The sequence below is a fragment of the Acinonyx jubatus genome, chromosome B3 (assembly GCF_027475565.1).
Source record: "Acinonyx jubatus isolate Ajub_Pintada_27869175 chromosome B3, VMU_Ajub_asm_v1.0, whole genome shotgun sequence".
Classification (NCBI taxonomy): domain Eukaryota; kingdom Metazoa; phylum Chordata; class Mammalia; order Carnivora; family Felidae; genus Acinonyx; species Acinonyx jubatus.
In genome coordinates, this window is record NC_069386.1 from 63,348,883 (window position 1) to 63,370,179 (window position 21,297).

The following is a 21,297-nucleotide window of genomic DNA, read 5'->3' on the forward strand; positions in this document are numbered from 1 at the left end:
GAGTCAGACTTATTAGCATACCCTTCTCTCCAAAAGACAACACAACATGCTCAAGAGCATATCTTTGTGTGTGCGTTTGTGTGCACATACACCTGAGAACTGGCCAAGTACTGGTCCTAATCTGAGGCAAAGGCTGAAATATCGAAATGTTCTGATCTGATCTTCTGCTGGGTCTCCTCAGCTCTCTACTTGAGGAAAACATGTCATCCTTTTCAAGGAACTCAAGATTCCAGAAGTCAGATTCCATGCCAGTTAGACTTGATGGTCTGTTTAGCATAAATAAACAACAAAACAACATGCAGTAACTATTCCCTCAGCTACATCTATTCCACATTAAAAACGAGCAGTAGGAGCAAAATTAGAAACAGTATCTTACCATTTTCCTTTTTTTTTTTTAACCTTTATTTATTTTTGAGACATAAAGAGACAGAGCATGAGCGGGGGAGGGGCAGAGAGAGAGAGGGAGACAGAATCTGAAGCAGGCTCCAGGCTCTGAGCTGTCAGCACAGAGCCTGACACGGGGCTCAAACCCACGAATTGCAAGATCATGACCTGAGGCGAAGTCAGACGCTTAACCAATTGAGCCACCCAGGCGCCCCTTACCATTATATTTTAATTTTTATGTTTACACTATTTCAAATCACCATGTTTAGAAAAGTTTATTCCTCTCATCTCTATACTTTTAAGATTTGACCCCTTTTAAATGATTTTAGTTCTTGTTTTACTGTTTTCCTTTTTATGCTGCTTTTAACTTTTACACTTTTAATTTCCTAATCCACACAAATTTTGGAAATCTGTCTTCGTACTCCATCTATTCTTCACTGGTTAAGAAATATTTACCATAATTTTAGCCTCAATTTCTCAGTTTCTGGTTCAAATTTCATCTTAAAATTTTAATTTTAATCACCTTTTAAAATACTGCTTTTATTTACTTCTTCTTGACTTTATTTTACTACTTAATTTAGTTGTCAGAACAAGACATGTCTTTTACCACCACTAAATAATCATGACAGTTTACTTAATCATGATATACATCATTCAGAATATAAGAGCTTACATGTCCTAACATACAACCCCTACATTAGGCAAATCATCCACTCTGTGTCTTCTTACAGGAGTGGGCCGTGGTACTACACTGGTGATGACAGAGGTAATCACCCCAGTCTTCTCTATCTCAGATAATGGCATCATCTCTCACTCAACTACTTGCACCTCAAACTCAGAAGGCATTCTTGACTCTAATCTATTACCAAGTCTTCCTCCAGACTTTGCTCTTACCTAACAGAATTTGCGCTTACCTAACCATTTCTCGTCATTTCTATTTCGTCCAAATCACCAAAATCTTTTAACTGGATGAAAACAATAACCTTCAAAATTGGTCTTAATTCCACTCATGACCACATTCCAACTGTCCATTCTCCACATAGAAGCCATAATGTTTCCAAAATGAAATGAGATCTTTATTAGAGATTAAAAGCCTTCCAACTGCTTGTCATTGAAACTAGAACAAAATTCCAACTCCTCCCAATAGCCTACACTATCCAAACCCTGCCAAGTTCTCTAACTGTTATTTGTAGTATATTACCACTTTTACTCACTGAACTAAGCTATATCAGCCTGTTTCTCTGAAATACCAAGCTGCTGCTTGGATATCCAGCCCCTCACCCCTGGATTTTCATATGGCTGTTATGTTCTATTTTGATATTATTCATATCTCCATACAAAGAGCTGCCCAGAGGATTTTCCCAATCATCTTACAGATCTGCAGAAGTCCTCCTCTGTATTCCTACTATTCTATTTCCCATTACTTTCCCATTACTTTGTTTCACAACACTATTACTACCTGAAATATTACCGGTTTAACTTATTTACTGTCTATCTCCCTCACTAGCATTTATATCCTTCATGAGGCTAACAGTTCATATCGTTCTTGTTCACAGCTATTCTCAGGGCTTAGAATAGGGCCTGGCACATCATAGGTGCTCTAACATTTATCACATGCATATATGTGACATACATATCAATGTATATATGAGGGAATTATCTTCCTTAACTCTTAGAATAACACTATGGAAATAAGTTTTATTTTTGTTGATATTTATATCTGAGGCAACAGGAAGATGGAGAACTTGAGTAGTTTTGTAACTGTAAGTAAAGTAAAAGGCCAGAATTTAAAACTAGATCTGCCTGTGCCTAAAGCCCAAGATCTTACCCATTGTTGTAGAAATTTCTATCCAACTTTTCCCCAATGCCCAGTGTGGTTCCATTAAGCAAATAGACCTTTTGGAAAGTGGCAAAATAACAAGTTTAGGCAGAAAATGTAAAACTCACAACTTAAAATTTACACGAGGCAGAAAGAAACATCTCATTCCTCAAAAGGTTGCCATGATTAGTATTCAGTCTCCTCCCAAACAGCCATAATTATGGTTAAACCAGGATCTGGCACATGCCTCAAAGGGAAGCCATAAGTTTATATGATAGGCTAGAACAAGAGCTCTGTCCAAAAGTGGCAATGTTAGATGGAGTGTGCACCATTTTATCTCCTCTCTGCCTAATCTGGCTGCCCATCCTGTAACCTTGGAATGGAGAGCTATATAGAATGTATAAACCTGCCCTAAGCCAAGCCAATTGGCTTCCTTCTTGTAAGAATATGGAATTGGTTAGGGACATAGGAATGCCATGTAGTCTAAAGGGCTGAGCCTGACATTGATAGTCATAATATACTACTAATCAATGAGGAAACAAATAGTCTAGACCATTGTGCAAAAGAATGAAACAAATATATAAAGAGAAACATAGATAAATGGTCATGTGGAATATGTGTGAATAGGGTACAGGGGGAGGAGTGGGGAAAGAGAGAAGCTACTTAATGCCTAGCATCTCAAAAGTCTTACCCTGTACTTATTCTTAAAAGGAATTCTGAAAAATGCCACTGAGTCATTAAAATAAAGTCCTCTTTCCTTAAATTAGTGCGAATGGATTTGTTCCTTGCAAAACCAAATGATCCTAAATTAATCAAGGTCCCAATACTGGATGTTAAGACTAGGAATAAACTGAGTCAAATATCATTTGCTTCCAAGGCGATGCTGTTAGCATTTATTCATTCTTTCATTCAACAAATGTTAACTAGATGCTCATTCTATTAAGAAACTTCTAGGTTCCTGAACATATTGTGGAACAAAAAGTTACAAATAGAAAATTAAATATATAAGGTCAGGAAGTGATAAGTGTCATGAAAAATAAAGCAGAGTAAGGGTATAGTGATAGAAAAGTTGCTATTTTGGGGCATCTGGGTGGCTCAGTCGGTTGAGTGTCTGACTCTCGATTTTGGCTCAGGTCATGATCCCAGGGTCGTGGGATCATGCTCCATGACAGCTCCACAATCAGCACAGAGCCTGCTTAAGATTCTCTCCCTTGGGGTGCCTGGGTGGCTCAGTCAGTTGAGCATCCAACTTCGGCTCAGGTCATGATCTCACGGTCCATGAGTTCGAGCCCCGTGTCGGGCTCTGTGCTGACAGCTCAGAGCCTGGAGCCTGTTTCAGATTCTGTGTCTCCCTCTCTCTCTGACCCTCCCCCGTTCATGCTCTGTCTCTGTCTCAAAAATGAATAAAACGTTAAAAAAAAAAATAAAAAAAAAAGATTCTCCCCCTCAAAACAAAGCAAAACAAAACAAAACAGATTGCTATTTTATTTATTTAGAGCACCCAGGGAAGGGTTCACAAAAGAGGTGACAACGTGAGGAGCAAACTCTGAAGATCTAGGGGAAAAGTGTTCTAGACAAATAGAAGAGCAAATGCAATGCAAATTTCTTCCCGAACAAGCTGTAGATTTGAGATCCTCAGGTTACAATGGAATTCTTAAATGAGAATCAGGGTAGGCTTCAGGCATAGCCACTATGCCACTGGTTACTAATACATCTTATAAACAGCTATCAAGAAGAATAAATATTTTAAAACATTAAAAAAAATCACTTTGATTGGCTTTTGATTTTGTACACATATACTGGGCATAGTTTAAGCCACAGGAGTTCACAGAGAAACAGTTAGAAATGCTTATTTAAGAATGAAAGCATCTGTTCATATCACTAAAAAAAAATGGGGTCAAGAATGGTCTTCTGACAGATTTAATAACATTTGTGAGTGGCATAAAAATAGGGTTCTATCCTATAACTAAGGTTTCATTTTTAGATCAAGCTGGAACAATTAGAAGACTGTATACGGAGTACCCAAAGGAAACACTTTTGTCTGAGTTGATTTAGGAGTACACTATTAGTATCTGAGGTTAAGCTACAAGAAATAACTCTATGAAACTCATCAGTGTATTTGCCACAGGTATGTTTGCTCAGGACTATTTTTCGTAGTATCTCTCATCTGAGAAGTTCTATGTAGAGTAATGATAGGGAAACATATGCTTCCCAAGAGAATAAAATGCCTTTTCCTTCAGATAATGAAAATGTAACTAACACATTTTCCCTTTTCACCTTTGTCATCAAAAAATGTAAAGTAAAATTTATGGTTCAATTAAATCATATTTGCCTAGATTTCTGTTGTTTATTTTGTCTGGTAAAGGCACATGGTCTTAAAGTCCTTCTCTAGTACATCCAATTTCTATACATACGAATAACACACTGAAAAATATTTAATGGTCTCACCTGACTGGCTTGACTTTGTAAGTAGACTCTTCTGGCATCCAGACCTTCAAAGGCAGAAGGTCTTGAGATTCTATAAGGCTCACTGGTAACAACTGTCTCTTGCGGGAAAAGATGATCTTTCACTAGAGAACTGGAAGTATCCTCTTCAGTTGCCTAATGGGAAATAATCCCCCAAATTCATTAGTTGCCAAAATATGAAAAACAAACTAAGAAATGTTCACTCTAGCAAGTATTTAGAAAATCTTACGTACCACCACCATCACTATAAATGGCAATTCCCCAAACTAAAACAACGATTTCTTATAGAAAATAACTTAGAAGCCTAACTATGCCATGAGAGAGAGAGAGAGAGAGAGAGAATCAATTAAAACAAAGCTTTTAATAAGTAATAAACATACAAAGAAAATGAAGAAATTGTTACAGTGAAGATACAAATCAATAAAAGTGTTATTTTGCAAGTGAAAAAAGCATGTACCAAGGACTATCCTGTGTTGTATGATACAGCGGATCAAAAGAAAACAACATCCCATGACCTTATTGAATGAATGAAAGAATTAATTAGCCCGAACTTGCTGATTATCTACAAAGACTCAAATCATGCACATGAGACTTAGGTAGGGGATATGCTCAATGAGAGTCTATAATAACAGGCTTTTAAAATTTTAGAAAAAATAATTTGTTTCTTTTTTAAAGAAATGAGACAACTATTTGCCATTACCTTCCCTGTTACTGTATAATTATTTGAAAAGATTGTGACAGCCAAATAAAAATGACAGAAATACTTTCATTGGGTTAATCTAAAACAATTCAGAGTAATCACTATAGGGCTAATAATCTTAAAGGTATAAACCTTTAAAAGATTTTTCTAAAAAAAAAAATTTAAAAATTTAGTGCTCTAAAATTAGGCAGTAAAATTCATAAAATATCTATGATATTTTAGTTTATAAATGCACATTCTAGTCCTTACTCTGGAACAAAGTAGCCTTGTGACATTTAATGTCTATGGAACTTCGTTTTCTCAATTACCAAATACTTCTAATACTTCTGCTATTTTATCATATGGATAGTCAAGGATTTAGTGAGATAATATATGTGAAAGTGTTCTGAAAACTAAAAGCTATTCTTTTATCAGGGAGTAAGCAAGTAAACTTTTAAAAATGTATTTGAAGGGCACCTGGGTGGCTCATTTGGTTAAGTGTCCAACTTCAGCTGAGTTTGAGTCCCACACTGAGCTCTGAGTTGACAGATCCTCTGTCTCTCTCAAAAATAAATACATATTAAATACACACAGATACACACACACACTATATCTATATAGATATATAGGTATATATATATATACACACACACACATATATACATGTATATACATACATATACACACACGTATATACATGTATATACATATATACATGTATATATGTGTGTGTGTGTGTGTGTGTGTATATATATATATATATATAAGAATGTACTGCCACTTAAAACTAAGTATGCCAAACCCAGTTAATGGTTCTTGTTAGCTAACTTTCATTATAGTTGTCCCAATGTGTTATGACAGTTAATGCTAAATTAATTATTGGAAAGGAGCTGGCTAAATAGTAGCCAGCAAACATTCTATCAAAATGCACGATCAAAACTGGAAACAGTAAAAAAAAAAAAAAAATCAAGTAATATATTTATTACATGTTCCAGGCAGTTCTGAAAATAAATGATCCAAAAAATTCTCCTAAATCGTAAGCAAAATAAATAGAAGAAAATAAAGGGGTCGGGAGAAGGCTTAGATAAAGGGCCTAAGTTGGAAACTTGTCTCATCCAACCAAGGTATAAAATGTAAGCAACTAACTTCCCTAAATTATTATTTTATTATAAATTGGGTAGATTTGTATTAGTAACTTTTGGGTTACCAGAGATACTCAATATATTAAAAACTATACACAAGCTTGAATTATTATTGTAGTAGTAGGAAGAGGAGGAGGCAGTAGAATAATATCAGTAGTAATTAAGTAATTTTGCTTCTAATGATGACAACTATTTGGATCAGGATGCTTTTACTGAATTCCAATCTAATTGAGTCATTTAAGATTTGTAAAATAAAATAAAGCCTACTGAAAAATCCGTATCTGAACAAACATAAGATAGTTATATAACCCAAGTATTTTACTTTTGACTTGGGTTAATTCTACTTATATTCTGTAAATTAAGCAGTAACACATTTCATTTTGATTAAGAATACACTTATTTCTTAAAGGGAACTACAAAGAGTGATTATTTCATATTAAATAAATAAAAATGTGTTTATTGGGTAACAAATGATTTAGTTCTACTTAAAAATGTTTACCAAAAGAGCTGAAATCAACCTACTAACTAGATATATTTCACATCACACACTGAATTTACAACTACACACCTAAATGGATCTTGGCTAATAAAATAACTAAGTAACTAAAGCATCTTCTGCTTAATTAATATGATAAAAACAATCCCCCCCACACACCAATCCTCAATGTATGAAAATAGAGTCTACAATCTACAAGAAACACATTATCCAGGAATTGTGAAAAACAAACTAAAACATTTTTATAGAATCCTAAACAGTATTTTCCTACTACTTAATTATATCTCCTTCAGCAAGTTATAAATTTAGATGTATACTGACAAAGTTAAAAAAAAAAAGTGGTGATAAGTAAAATGGCAATTCTTATTCATTGCTGATTCCACACCCAGGAGTAAAGTCTGGAAGAATAATTTCTGAAAAGCAATTTTAGTAAAATGTATCAGATCTTTTAAAACATCTCAACGTTTTGACAAATTCTTGAATCCAGCAAAGAAAAAAAAAAGTACTAAATGGAAGAAGCTTTAGGCGCAAAGTATTTTTCTCAGAATTAGTTTTTTTTTCTTTTTTGATTCTTAAATGTTTATTTTACTTTTGAGAGAGAAAGAGACAGAGTGAGAGCGAGGGAGGGGTAGAGAGAAGAGACAGAATTGAAGCAAGGCTCTAGGCTCCGAGCGGTCAGCACAGAGACTGATGCAGGGCTCAAACTCACAAACCTGAGCCGAAGTTGGACACTTAACCAACTAAGCCACCCAGGCGCCCCATCTCAGATTACTCTCAACATTAAAATGGAGAAAGAACCCTAATGTCCCAAAATGAGGAAATGGTTATATAAACTATGGTATGCCCACTTAATGGAATACTGAGTGGCCATTTTGAAATTAGGCTTATAAACAATATCCACTATATAGGGAAATGTTTAGTGTTAAAAAGACAATATATAAAACTTTGTTTATGGTATTATAGAGCTTGTTTACTTTTATGTTGACCAAAATTACTCTTAAAAATCTAGGTATATATTTTCTCCCTTGTCTGTGATATATAATTGTAATGCTTTGAAATATAAATGTATTCTATCAAAATATCAAAATATTTAAATAATTCAACTACCAAACTGAGAGACATTCTTCAACACTTGCCCCAAACCCTTCTGGATTCATGCAAAATATCTTTTTGTCAATTAAAAAAAACTCTTCCCAATTTTTTCCAAGTTCACCTTCTGGTTATCTTTCAAAGCTATTTTCTCTCATGCAAGCCATGTTCTTTTTTGCTATCTTTTTCAGTAGCCTTTTAACTGATCTCCTCATTTCCAGCCGTGGGTAAGGGTATTCATGCACATCTACTGGCTTTTCTATTCATAACCCTTCTAAGATTTCCAATTATCAAAGCTCTGTTGGGGGGGTCCTACACATACTGGAGAGTAGAGGGGAAGAAAATCAGCATTGTCTGAGGAACACTTTCATAAGAAATATAATTTACATGAATCTGTAGAAATGGGCTCACTACTCCCAAAAAACACTGACATACAAGATACAGTTTAATTTTATTTCATAGGGGAAAAATGGGCAATAAATATAGGAAAAGACTGAACTTCATTCCTAATTAAGGCCATAAAAATATAATGCCAATTTTTTTACAGACTAGAAAAGACAGATAAAAATACTCTATGCTGGCAAGGGTATGGAGAAAGAGGTATACTGTTACAGCACTGGTGGGAATACAATTCTTTGAGAAAGTGATTGTACATACAGATACACACACAAAGCATGGTAGTACTATTTTTAAACAAAAAAGAGGGAAAAAACCCAAAAGAAAACATCCTATGGTTATTATCAGCAGAGGACTGGTTAAAAAGTATTATATATATATTGGTGGAATACTATACAGCCATAAAAAAGGCCTTACACATTACTCACAAGATACTGCTAAATGAAAAAAGCTAGGTACAGAACTGTCAGTATGACACGATCCCATTTATCTGATAGAATGGATGGATATTTAAAAATTTTATCAATACTACATAAGGATATACCCTGAACTGTTGACATTTCCAAAGGAAATACTTTATATAAAGGACTATACATACACGATATAAATAATGACATGAATATGTGTATATTTGTTACTTAAGAAAGAAAGAATATAACCAACACAACAAATAAGTGGTACATGTTTTTCCACATTTTCATGTCCTACTTTGATCACCAGCAGGAAAACACTTTTCATACTCTGAAGTTTTTATCATGCAAGTGTCATTGCTGAACAATATTTAGTTACAGATGCTTTTGAATTTTATTTGACTGATACGATGCTATACAAGACTTCATTTTTTGTGTGTGAAACTATTCATGTTGACATGTATAGCAATATAGCTCATAAGTCTTCACTTCTGTGTAGCAATGGTAGCTAACACATATTTAGTATCAGATATTGTCCCAAGTACTTTGAGTTAGCTTATCTAAATCCTCACAGCAATTCTTCAAAGTAGATAGTATTATTCTCTCTCTACTCCATATGAAGAAAGTAAAGCTCAGAGATTAAATAACTAGCCTAAAATGAAACAGTTAATTTTTTTGCTATTTCAAACAATGTTGCTAAGAATATTTTTACAGGCTTCATGGTATATACGTGCAAGAGTTTTTCTGGTAAATATCCAGGAATGAAAATGGTGGATCACAGGACACACCTACATACATTCTAGTTTACATAATAAAAATTAGTTTCCCAATCAGCAAAACTAAAAGGCAACCAATGGAATGGGAGAAGATATTTGCAAATGACATATCAAATAAAGGGTTGTATCCCAAATCTGTAAAGAACTTACTAAACTCAACATCCAAAAAACAAATAATCCAGGGAAAAAATGGGCAACAGACATGAATAGACACTTCTCCAAAGAAGACATCCAGATGGCAAACAGACACATGAGAAGATGCTCAACATCACTCATCATCAGAGAAATACAAATCAAAACCACAATGAGATACCACCTCACACCTGTCAGAATGGCTAAAATTAACATCTCAGGCAACAACAGATGTTGGTGAAGATGCAGAGAAAGAGTATCTCTTTTGCACTGCTGGTGGAAATGCAAACTGGTACAGCCACTCTGGAAAACAGTATGGAGGTTCCTCAAAAAATTAAAAATAGAACTACCCTACAACCCAGCAATTGCACTACTAGGCATTTACCCAAGGGATACAGGTGTGCTGTTTCAAAGGAGCACATGCACCCCCATGTTTATAGCAGCGCTATCAACCAAGTATGGAAAGAGCCCAAATGTCCTGCAACTGATGAATGGATAAAGAAGATGTGGGGTGTGTGTGTGTGTGTGTGTGTGTGTGTGTGTGTGTGTGTGTATACACAATGGAATATTACCACTCGGCAATCAAAAAGAATGAAACCGTGCCATTTACAACAACATGGATGAAACTAGAGTATATTATGCTTAGGGAAATTAGAGAAAGACAATTATCGTATGACTTCAACTCATATGTGGAATTTAAGATACAAAACAGATGAACATAAGGGAAGGGAAGCAAAAATAATACAAAAACAGGGAGGGGGACAAAACATAAGAGACTCTTAAATACAGAGAACAAACGGGGTTGCCGGAGGAGTTTTGGGTGAGGGGATGGGCTAAATGGGCAAGGGATATTAAGGAGGACACTTGTCGGGATGAGCACTGGGTGTTACACACAGGGGATGAATCACTGGATTCTACTCCTGAAATCATTATTGCACTGTATGCTAACTTGGATATAAATTTTTAAAAATTAAAAAAAAACCAACCACCTAGTTTCCAAGGTGGTTCTAACAATTCACATACCCAGAAACAATGTTCCATATCCTCACCAAACCCAGGCATCATCACAACTTTCACTCCTATATATATATATGGTGTGTGTGTATATATATATATATATATATGGTATATATATATATGGTGTATATATATAGTGTATATATATATATGGTATATATATATGGTATATATATATATATGCTATATATATATATGGTATTTAATTTCTATGATAGATAAGTCTTGCTAAAAATTACATAGTTATTTTCTTTCTGCAAATAAGAAATTCTGAGAATGAACAAAAAAACTAACAAATGAATGCACAGGTTTGTTACTTTACCATGGCTCCTAATATTATTTCATCCTCAAATCTTTTGGTTTCAGAAATACTGATCTACTTATTTCTCACGACCTGACATTTCACACTTCTGATTCTTTGTACATGTCATTTCCTTTGCCCACAATGATTTCAATTTTTCCACAAGAAAAACTCTTTATAATGTCAGGTATAAACTCTTAAAAGTCTTTGTTGACCCACTCCCAAGATAATCATTCCCTCCTTCTAAAGTTCCTCAAAAATACTTCTATCTACCACCCTGTATTCTAAGCATTCTTTTATTTATAGTTCTCCCATGAGCTAGTAATGGAAGACTTTACCTACATCTTATCCCTAGAGCTTACAATTATGCTTGTATATAGTATCATATAAATAATCTGTAATATGCAAACATCCACAAATCAGATCATATGATATTAATATAGACTCTTGGGAGTAGATATGTGTTAACAGGAGAAAAAAAAAGGAGAACAAGAACTCATACACAAAACACTCTTCACCCCCCAAAAAATAATTTTAGTAACTATAAAAGTTCAAAGTATGCAAAAAATTCTTCCCATAATTCCAACCCCATGGAATAGCACCTATTATTTGACATAGATCCTTCCAGACTTCTTAGTGCATGTGTATTTGTTCCTATCCTACGTATATTATGGTTCCATTTGTATTGTAGACAGTCTATCCATGCAGTGGATACACTTTTTCTAACTTCACAATATACCACAGATCTCTTACCATGTCAATATGGAACGACACACCTTGTGCTCTGAAATGGTTGCAAATTAGTTCAATATGTGTGGGTCATCTATCCTGTAAGCAATACTCTAATTATGGACATTTAGACTGCTTCCATTTTGTTATATACGTTGCAATGCACCACTTTATACATACATCTTGGTGCAGTGGTAATATTATTTCCTTAGGATTCATTTCCCTAAATAGAATTACTGAATAAACAATATGCATATATTCCAATTACATTACAAAGCTACCTTCTAGAGCAAGCTTATGTATCATTTCAGAACCCCTCAGTAGCATATGATAGAGGGACCATTTCTTCACATTTCTGTTCACACTGGGCCTTATCAACTTACCAGTCTTTGCCAATGTAGTAAGAAAAATATTTTGTTGTTTTCCAGACTATTTGTACTATTTCCATAATTAAAACTAATAACCAAAATGCTTTGTTAAGTTGGACAGAACTGAGTAAAAAATATTCAGGCTTAGTCAAATTTGAATGTTTTTAATAAAATTACAACTCCTTAAAAGTAACAATTACTATGGGACCATATATTCTAAAGTTAGGTGGTGGGAAATGCCAAAAATCTTTCACAAGACCACAAAATGTAACACATGATATGTGTAAAGACTGTACATACATTTGCATGACCTCCAGCTTTAAAAAATTGTCTACAGCACTTATACACACCCACATTCAATGCTCTTAGGATTGTGCTGGCATACACTCAACTATATTATCTGTAAGGTAACTTATGCCAGTATTTAATGTACAATGGAAATCTGTTTCACTCTCAGAGGCTGGTATAGTAATTATTCTCCTATGGTTGCTAAGAGATTGTTTAGCTTTTTCTTCTCCTAAGACTACTATTGAAATTTTGTACATAGAGGCAAAAGGATGCTGGGTAAAGCAATAAAATAATTCCAGCTGTAGCTCTCTATCAGAACATAAGGCATAGATGACAGCTGCAGAGAAAACAGAAAGTCTTTGCTTCTCTCCTTCCCTTTGTCCCTTCTTACTGCAGAAATGAGTAGAGAAAACAGCGTTGTTCTGCAAACCTTTTATACATATGAGCCCCAACTAATAATCAGGTGTGAAAAAAAGTGCTATCACACAGTCTACTTATTGCTCAAGAAGTTTACTCTTGTAGGTGTAGATCACAAAACACAGGTTTAAAAATGTGTGGCTGGGTTAAATCCAACAAGAGAAGATTTTAATAACTATACTATTAGTTTATTTTAGCATGATGGAACGATTTTTAAATATTCTTTGATAAAGAAATGTTATATTATTGTACTGCATAAGTTAAAAACGCTACCGAATTCTTTGACATTTAAAATTATAGACTCAAATTATGCAAACTTAGGAAGCACAGAAAAAAAATTACAACAATTCCACAAACCCAGCAAAATCACCATTAATAATTTGGTGTAGCACCCAGTAGCAATTCATTTCAGATTTGACAACTGTCTCCTATTCTACTCATTAGATTTCTCTTGTTTCTTTGATTAGTTTCAGGGTAAGAACAAACTAACCTGTGAGCCTTTAATCTTATATTTGTCTAGAAGCTTTGTATAAAAACATTAATAGCACATACAGAATTTTGTTTAAACAATCTGAGCACAGTAATCAGTGATAAAACAATATGGAAGGAATGAGAAATGTACCAAGATACAATGTCTTGCAAAAACAGCAAAAAGAAAATAAGTCCTCTGCCTTAGATTAATCAACACACAAACTAAACTATTTTTCTAATTTAGTTAGTTTGACTTAAATGTGGTGTTAGGTTTTCAGGAATTGTTTATTGTCTGTAAATCTGATTTTGAGTTATTAGGCAGCAGTTATATAGTTTCTGGTAACTATATAAATCTTTATACAATCCTTTAACTGGTAAATCTACTTCTAGGATCTTATCCTAAGGTCACACTCAGAAATATTAACAAAAATTAATGTAAGAGGCTGTGGAGAATAAAGTAAATGTTCAATAAAACATGGTTAAATAAATTGTTTAGCACAGTTGTATGATTATAATGGCTAAATGTAAAAACTCTGAAGTCAGACTGCGTGTGGGTTCAAATTTTAGGATTTATACTACTTAAATTCCAACTACTACCACCATTGCTATCATCACCAACACAAACAAAAGTCCTTTCAAAACAGAATCAAAGGTTGCCTGGCTCAGTTGGTAGAGCATGTGACTCTTATCTCAGAGTGTGGGTTCAAGCCCCATGCTGGGCACAGAGATTACTTTAAAATCTTTAAAAAACACACACGCACACACACGCACACACACACACACACGCACACAAACTGGAGAAGAGACGGGGTCCTATGGCACTTTAAAAAAGAAGTATATATCTGAATACAATATGAAAGAACAAAGAAAAACCAAGGCAGAAGTACCCAAAATATTAATTGCAGTTATCTCTGGGTAGGAATTAAATGATCCCTGATTTCTTCTTTATTATTTTCTATCTATCTAAAGCATCTACATGAAGATGTATTAGTCTAAGAGTCAAGAAAAAATGTAAATAACAAAACATGCAAAAAGGTTATACAGTTTTTTGCTCCCTTGTTAAATAACAAATAAAACTCAACCTGAAATATATTAAGGCTTTGGGAACTTAACTATGAGATAGTATTTAATGTAGGATGGTAATGGTCACAATAATATAACATCCGTTTGCCAGCTAAATAATGCCTATCCATTAACTTAGTTCTTAGATATAAAGTCTTATTAAAATGTTATCACCTTTGAAAATTAGTACACGAACAATTCATATCCCCCCTGCTGTAACAAAATTATATTAAATCATTGTGGCCAGAAACCACTATCAAATTCTACAACAAAGTAAGTCAAGTATTTCTCAGTGGCCAAAAGAAAAAATAAGACAACTTTCACTTCAGATCAATTAGGTGTCAGTGTCATCTTTCTTCTTCCCAAAAGCATGAAATCTGAGATCTTTTCCTCTTATAACCACAAGCCTGTTGAGGTGAGTTTTATGAGTTTTCTTACCAATCTAGCACATCTCAACAGTAAGAGCTGTTCTTTGGTTGCAGAAACACTGTAAAAATGATCTTATAACAAATATGAGCCAGCATTAAAAACAACAACGACAACAACAAACATAAAACAAACCTAACTGGCTCACTGAAACAGTCGAAGAAAGTAACCAATGAATACAACATTCATATCTTATCACAGCTTTGGTTAAAAATCCTAACTTTCAAGATTTTTCTTTAAAAATCGTTGTTGGTAACAGCTATGTACATGATCAGCTCTGCACTAAAACATGAAGGATTAAAGATGAGCAAGGTGTGATTTTAAATCCAAATGATGGTGTGTCATAAAACCCTTCAAAGATGGGTATGAAATAAAAAGGTAGACATCTTTCTGATTTATGATGCCTAATAAAGACACTAAATTGTTGAAAGCAGAAAGGCAGCCACCAGCAAATAACCAAATGTCTACTATAGTTACAACAGAAAAGGTGCGCAAATAATTGTTGAATAAATTAATAAATACTTGAAATGGAGAGAATTTCCACTCTGTTATTTAATGCCTTTGAAGACACTGATAACCTAAATAAAACACAATCATTACCTCCTCTGGGTTAAAAAAATTTAGATAATGAGTAACTCTTTAAAAACCATTTCAGTGGAGCACCTGGGTGACTCAGTCAGTTGAGCAGCCGACTTTAGCTTCAGGTCATGATCTCACGGTTCGTGAGTTTGAGCTCCCCAACGGGCTCTGTGCTGACAGCACAGACCCTGCTTTGGATCCTCTGTCCCCCTCTCTCTCTCTGCACCTCCCCTGCTCACATTCTCATTCCTCTCTCTCAAAAATAAAATAAATAAATAACCATTTTAGTTGTCTTTGAAAATAATCACCAATAAAGTAAACCTGACATAGCTACTACTATAAATCGCAATTTGTATTCAAAATAATTTTACAATGTTTAGTTATGCCAAGCCCACAGGTGAATTACAAAACAATGATGTACTTTACTCCTGATAAAATGGTTAAATAAATTAAAATACTTTATTACCTCCAATATACTCCAAAATAAGAATGACACATAAAAACTTTGGCATATCATGAAATAAATGGTACTAAGGTAAATTTAAGAGTTTTCTTCAGCAGTTTTAATTCTGGATATCAATTCTCTTTAAACATTTTCAAACAGGAAGGTCAGAAAAATTTATCTCACATATTTGTAAGCATGTCAGTCCACCATCCCTTTATTGAGATAATTAAGGTTAATGTATTACATAATCAGGTCAGAATTTTTTAAAGTAATAAAGAGGACTTTTTTCCTACCTGAACATACTTAGTTATAAAAGGGTTATATAAAACTAAGATTACCACACATTCTTCTATTAATGAAAGATGGAATTTAGCCTAACCTAGACACCATCTAAAAAACTGAGAGGGGTGACGATTAAGATTAAAGGAACAGGAGTACAAATGTTAGCTTTTGTTCTGCTTGTGTATTTGGTTAGCTATTCCTGCATAATGACCACATAGCAGCGGCTTTAAAGACTCGCATTATTATCTCAGTTTCTGTGAGTGAGAAATTTTGGAGCACTTTAGCTGAGTTGTTGTGGCTCACAGTCCTTCATTAGGTTGCAGTAAAAGTAATAGCCACGGCTGCAGTTATCTGAAGGCTTGTTTAGGGCTAGAAAACTTTCTTCCAAGATTGACCCATTTCCGTGCTGGCTGCTGAAACAAGGTCTCATCTCTTTTCAGAACTGCTTAAGTGTCTTTGCACATTACCAAGCTTCTCCCAGACTGAATGATCAAGAGAAAGAGCAAGATGGAAGTCACAAATCTCACGACCCAACCTCACTTCCTTCACATACTATTTGTTAGAAGTAAGTCACTACATACAGTGACACTCAAGAGAGGGCAATTAGACTCGAGTGAAGAGAGGACTATGAAATAATTTGTGGACATATTTTATGATCACTACTGTTCACCACTCTTTGGACAAATAATTAACATTTTTCCGCATATGCAAAATACACTCACCCCCTCCCAAGACTCCCCCAAAAGTCTCATCCCTTTAGAGCAACAACTTCACATCCAGGATGTTGTGATCTAAATAGATCCATGTACAGATGAAACTTCTTGGGGACAGTTCCTTAAGCACAATCCTTTGAGTACAATTTCTCCCAGTGTGAAGACCTGTGAACTAAAAAGACAAATTATCTGCCCCACACATACACAAAATACAATGGTAGGACAGGCTGTAACACCATCTTGTACAAAATTTAAAAATATGGGAACAACAATGGAGTCAACTGATCCAAAGTAATTCTGAAATCAAAGTAGAAACATCTTCCAAGTTGCTTGAAAAGAATTTAGGATCTAGAAATAATTCTCCATAGTTCTTGGCTCTGGCCTTAGAGATTTGGGCTCTCTTTTCTGAGTTACCCTTCCATTTTATGAAAAGTAGCCCATATTCACACACATGTGTTTAGTTGTTTTTCACCTGCTTCCTACCAGTAGAATCTTTGGATCTAAAGAGCTACTCTTCAATCCAAGTTGGTGATACTTCTGCCAAATTAACGCCTTTGAAAACACTGTGAGAGGGGGGCACTTGGGTGGCTAAGTTGGGGGGAGTGTCTGACTTCGGCTTGGGTCATGATCTCACAGTTCCTGAGTTCCAGCCCTGAACTGCGCTCTCTGCTGTCAGCACAGAGCCTGCTTCGGGTGGTCTGTCCCCCTCGCCCTCTACTTCTCCCACACTCGCGCTCCCTCAAAAAATAAATAAAACGTTTAAGAAAAGAAAAGAAAAGAAAAGAAAAGAAAAAAGAAAAGAAAAGAAAAGAAAAGAAAAGAAAAGAAAAGAAAAGAAAAGAAAAGAAAAGAAAAGAAAAGAAAAGAAAAGAAAACACTGTAGGGGATGTCTAGGTGGCTCAGTAGATTAAGTGTCCAACTTCGGGCTCAGGTCATGATCTCACAGTTCGTGAGTTCGAGCCCTGCATAGGGCTCTGCGCTGACAGTGTGCAGCCTGCTGCAAATTCTCTGTCTCCCTCTCTCTCTCTCTCTCTGTCCCTCCTTCATTTGCCCTCTCTCTCAAAAATAAATAAACATTTAAAAAAAAAAAAGGAAAATACCGTGGGTCTCTTGGAATTCTTACTGGGGTTCACACATTTGACAAAAATGAGCAGTCACAAATCTGAGATAAACACTTCTCTACTACAAATTCCTACTAAGGGACATCCTTAATCTGTTTAATTAGCCCTATGACTTTGATTGAAAAGTTCTTGGAGACATACCTTAGATATGTCTGAGATCTTAACAGAGGACTGTATGTCACACACTTAGCTTCATCATCTTTAGACAAAGCTATTCTGAGAGTGCCCTGGATTTGACCTTTGCCTGGATGCCATTTCCTAATCTCAGCACAGTGGTACATACTGAGAGGATGAGAATTTCAAACCATCGGGTCCTGGCTCCATATTGTTTAGGAGCCCTTTCTTCTCTTCTCTCCTGTTTTACCATAAGCAGAAAGAAGAAACCAAGCAACAGTTTTAAACTTTTGCTTAAAAATCTCCTTAGCTGTGTCACCTAGCTCATTAGATACATTTTCTAAAAGACCCACATTACTGAAGGTGACAGTGTTGCTAAACTGTCTGCCACTGTATAACAAAGATACCCTTTCTTCCAGTTTCTAATATGATTTTATTTTCATTTAAGCCTTCACTGGCAGTCTCTTCAAACACCTGACATTAAGCTTCCATCTAGTGACCAAGTTCAGTCTATCCCACATTTTAAAGTATTTGCTATGGCAGCACCCCATTTGGGGGTACCTAAATCTGTATTAGTAAAAAATTATTTCCAAAGTTCGAGGCTTCAATTAACACTTAACATTAATTTTATAGTTTCTGTAAGTCAGGAATTCAGAAACAGTTTAATTGTTAACAGATTAGGTTCTAGTTCACAGTCTCCAATGAAGTTACAGTCAAGTTATAGTCTTCTAAAGGCCTGTCTAGGCGGTAAATGACCTGCTTCCTAGATGGCTCACTAATATTGTTACTATCACAAGACTTCAGTTCCTCACCATGTGGGCATCTCCAATGAGTTGCTGAGTGTCCTCATGACATGACAATTGTCATTTTCTAGTACAGATAAACCAAGAAAACCGGAAAGAAGCTGCCTTGGAAGTCACGCCTTACGTGATTTCTACCATAGTTTTTTTTTTTTTTTTTAATGTTTATTTATTTTTGAGAGACAGAGACGGAGAGAAAGAGAGAGAGTGAGCACGAGAGGGGCAGAGAGAGAAGGAGACACAGAAGCTGAAGCAGGTTCCAGGCTTTGAGCTGTCAGCAAAGAGACCAATGCAGGGCTCGAACCCACGAACCATGAGATCATGACCTGAGCTGAAGTCTTAACTGACTGAGCCCTCCAGGCATCCCTACCATAGTTCCTTTGTTAACAAACAACTAAGTATAAAGGACGCTCTGGGGGAGAAGAATTAGATTCCATCAAAGGGAAAAGAATTTAAGAATCTGTTTTTAAAATACCACAGTAAGTAAAATCAAGAATTAAAACTTGAGGGGTACCTGGGTGGCTCAGTCAGTTGAGTGTCCGGCTCTTGGTTTCAGCTCAGGTCATAATCTCAGAGTTTGTGGGTTCCAGCCCTACATTGGGCTCTGGGCTGACAGTGGAGAGACTGCTTGGGATTCTGTCTCCCCCTCTCTCCGACCCTCCTGCACTCTCTCTCTCTCAAAATAAGTAAATAAACTTTAAAGAAAATTAAAAGAAAAAAAATAAAACGATACAAAAATTGCTCCTAGTAAAATTACATTTAAGTGGAAGCCTATTACTACAGTCTCCAGTGACATTGCATATTTTCTATTTTATTATGAAAATAAAAATCAAGCAAGTGTGTTAATGTCTAACAAAGTTAAAATAGAAATAACTCTTTTAGGGTGTGTATGTAACATGTTGGATTGAGAGCACTGGAGATATGTGACTATAAAGTAGAGATCCCAAGGAGCTAACAGAAGAACTACTCTTGCTGCTTTTTGTCATATAGTAATTTTCTTTACCAGCCTCCTCCTTTTCCTTTTTTTAAACATTTTTTTTAAATATTTATTTATTTCTGAGAGAGAGACAGAGCATGCAGAGGAGGGGCAGAGAGAGAAGACACAGAATCTGAAGCAGGCTCCAGGCTCTGAGCTGTCAGCACAGAGCCCGACGCGGGACTCAAACTCACAAACTGTGAAATCATGACCTGAGCCGAAGTCGGACGCTTAACCAACTGAGACACCCAGGCGCCCCAAGCCTCCTCCTATTTCTAACTTTTTACTATTTTGTCTGCTTCAATGATAAATTTATTACTTCTCATTCGTATCTTCTCCATTTTTTACTCCATACCAAAGCCCTGACATTTATAGTACTAACAGCAAATAAGAGTATGAAAACAATACTTTTTACCAAACACATTGACTGTTATATGCACAAAGTAGTGCAAACAATTATGTCCTGTAGCAGTTTTTCATTTACATAAAGCTATATACAGAAATGAAGTGAAACCAAATCAGAAGAATATTAACGGGTACCTGGGTGGCTCAGTTAACCGTCTGACTCTTGGTTTCAGCTCAGGTCATGATCTCACAGTTTGTGAGATCAAGCGCTGCGTCAGGCTCTGTGCTAACAGTGTGGAGCCTAGTTGGGATTCTCTCTCTCCCCCTCTCTCAAAATAAATAAATAAACTTAAAAAAAAAAAGAATACTACAATAACAGCCATTATGTAATGGACAGTGTTGGTATGTGAAAATCTACTTTTTTGAAATTGAATTTTAACCAAATTTACTTTCATCATAGGAGGCAATCCAGAAAATGTTTCTCTATTTCCAGCCCCATATTTTGATTGATACCAGAACAAAATGGAACTTTGTTAAAACACTTAAGTAAAAACTATTATTTTCATCTTATTACTTATTTCTTATATCTAATTAACTGCAACTCACTGTGTTTTTAAAATAATAAATAACCATCAATAAAATAAACAGATTCATATATTTAAACACACAAAAGAACTCTAAAATGTACAACAGGGGGATTGGTAATTACGATACATCTACCAAAAACAAATTACATAAAAATAAAAACATTAAAAATTATAAACTTGTAAAAGTACTTAAGGACACAGAAAATATTATCAAATATTTAAGTGACAAAAAAAGACTATAGTATGATATCACAATTAACACATGTGAATACACATTTATGTGTATGGAAAAAATCCCAGTCTATATGACAAATGTATGGTAGCTAATGTGGATGGTAGCATATTTATGTTTTTTCCTCCATACTTTACTATATTTCTCAAAATTTCCAAAATAAAAACATTTTTATTTTCTTATTATAAATGCACATAAAACATTTTGCAATGTCTTTAGGTCACAACTATTTTTA

The 21,297-nt window shown here is 35.0% G+C and overlaps 1 protein-coding gene across 1 annotated transcript in view; it reads right to left on the reverse strand.

Moving 5' to 3' along the window:
- The window catches only part of SPRED1 (sprouty related EVH1 domain containing 1), a 139,221-nt gene that overhangs the window by 17,080 nt on the left and 100,844 nt on the right, over positions 1–21,297 (reverse strand). Inside the window, exon 5 of the mRNA XM_027066907.2 lies at positions 4,652–4,804. Coding sequence (XP_026922708.1) covers positions 4,652–4,804 — 153 coding nt within the window. The remainder of the gene's footprint in view (positions 1–4,651; positions 4,805–21,297) is intronic.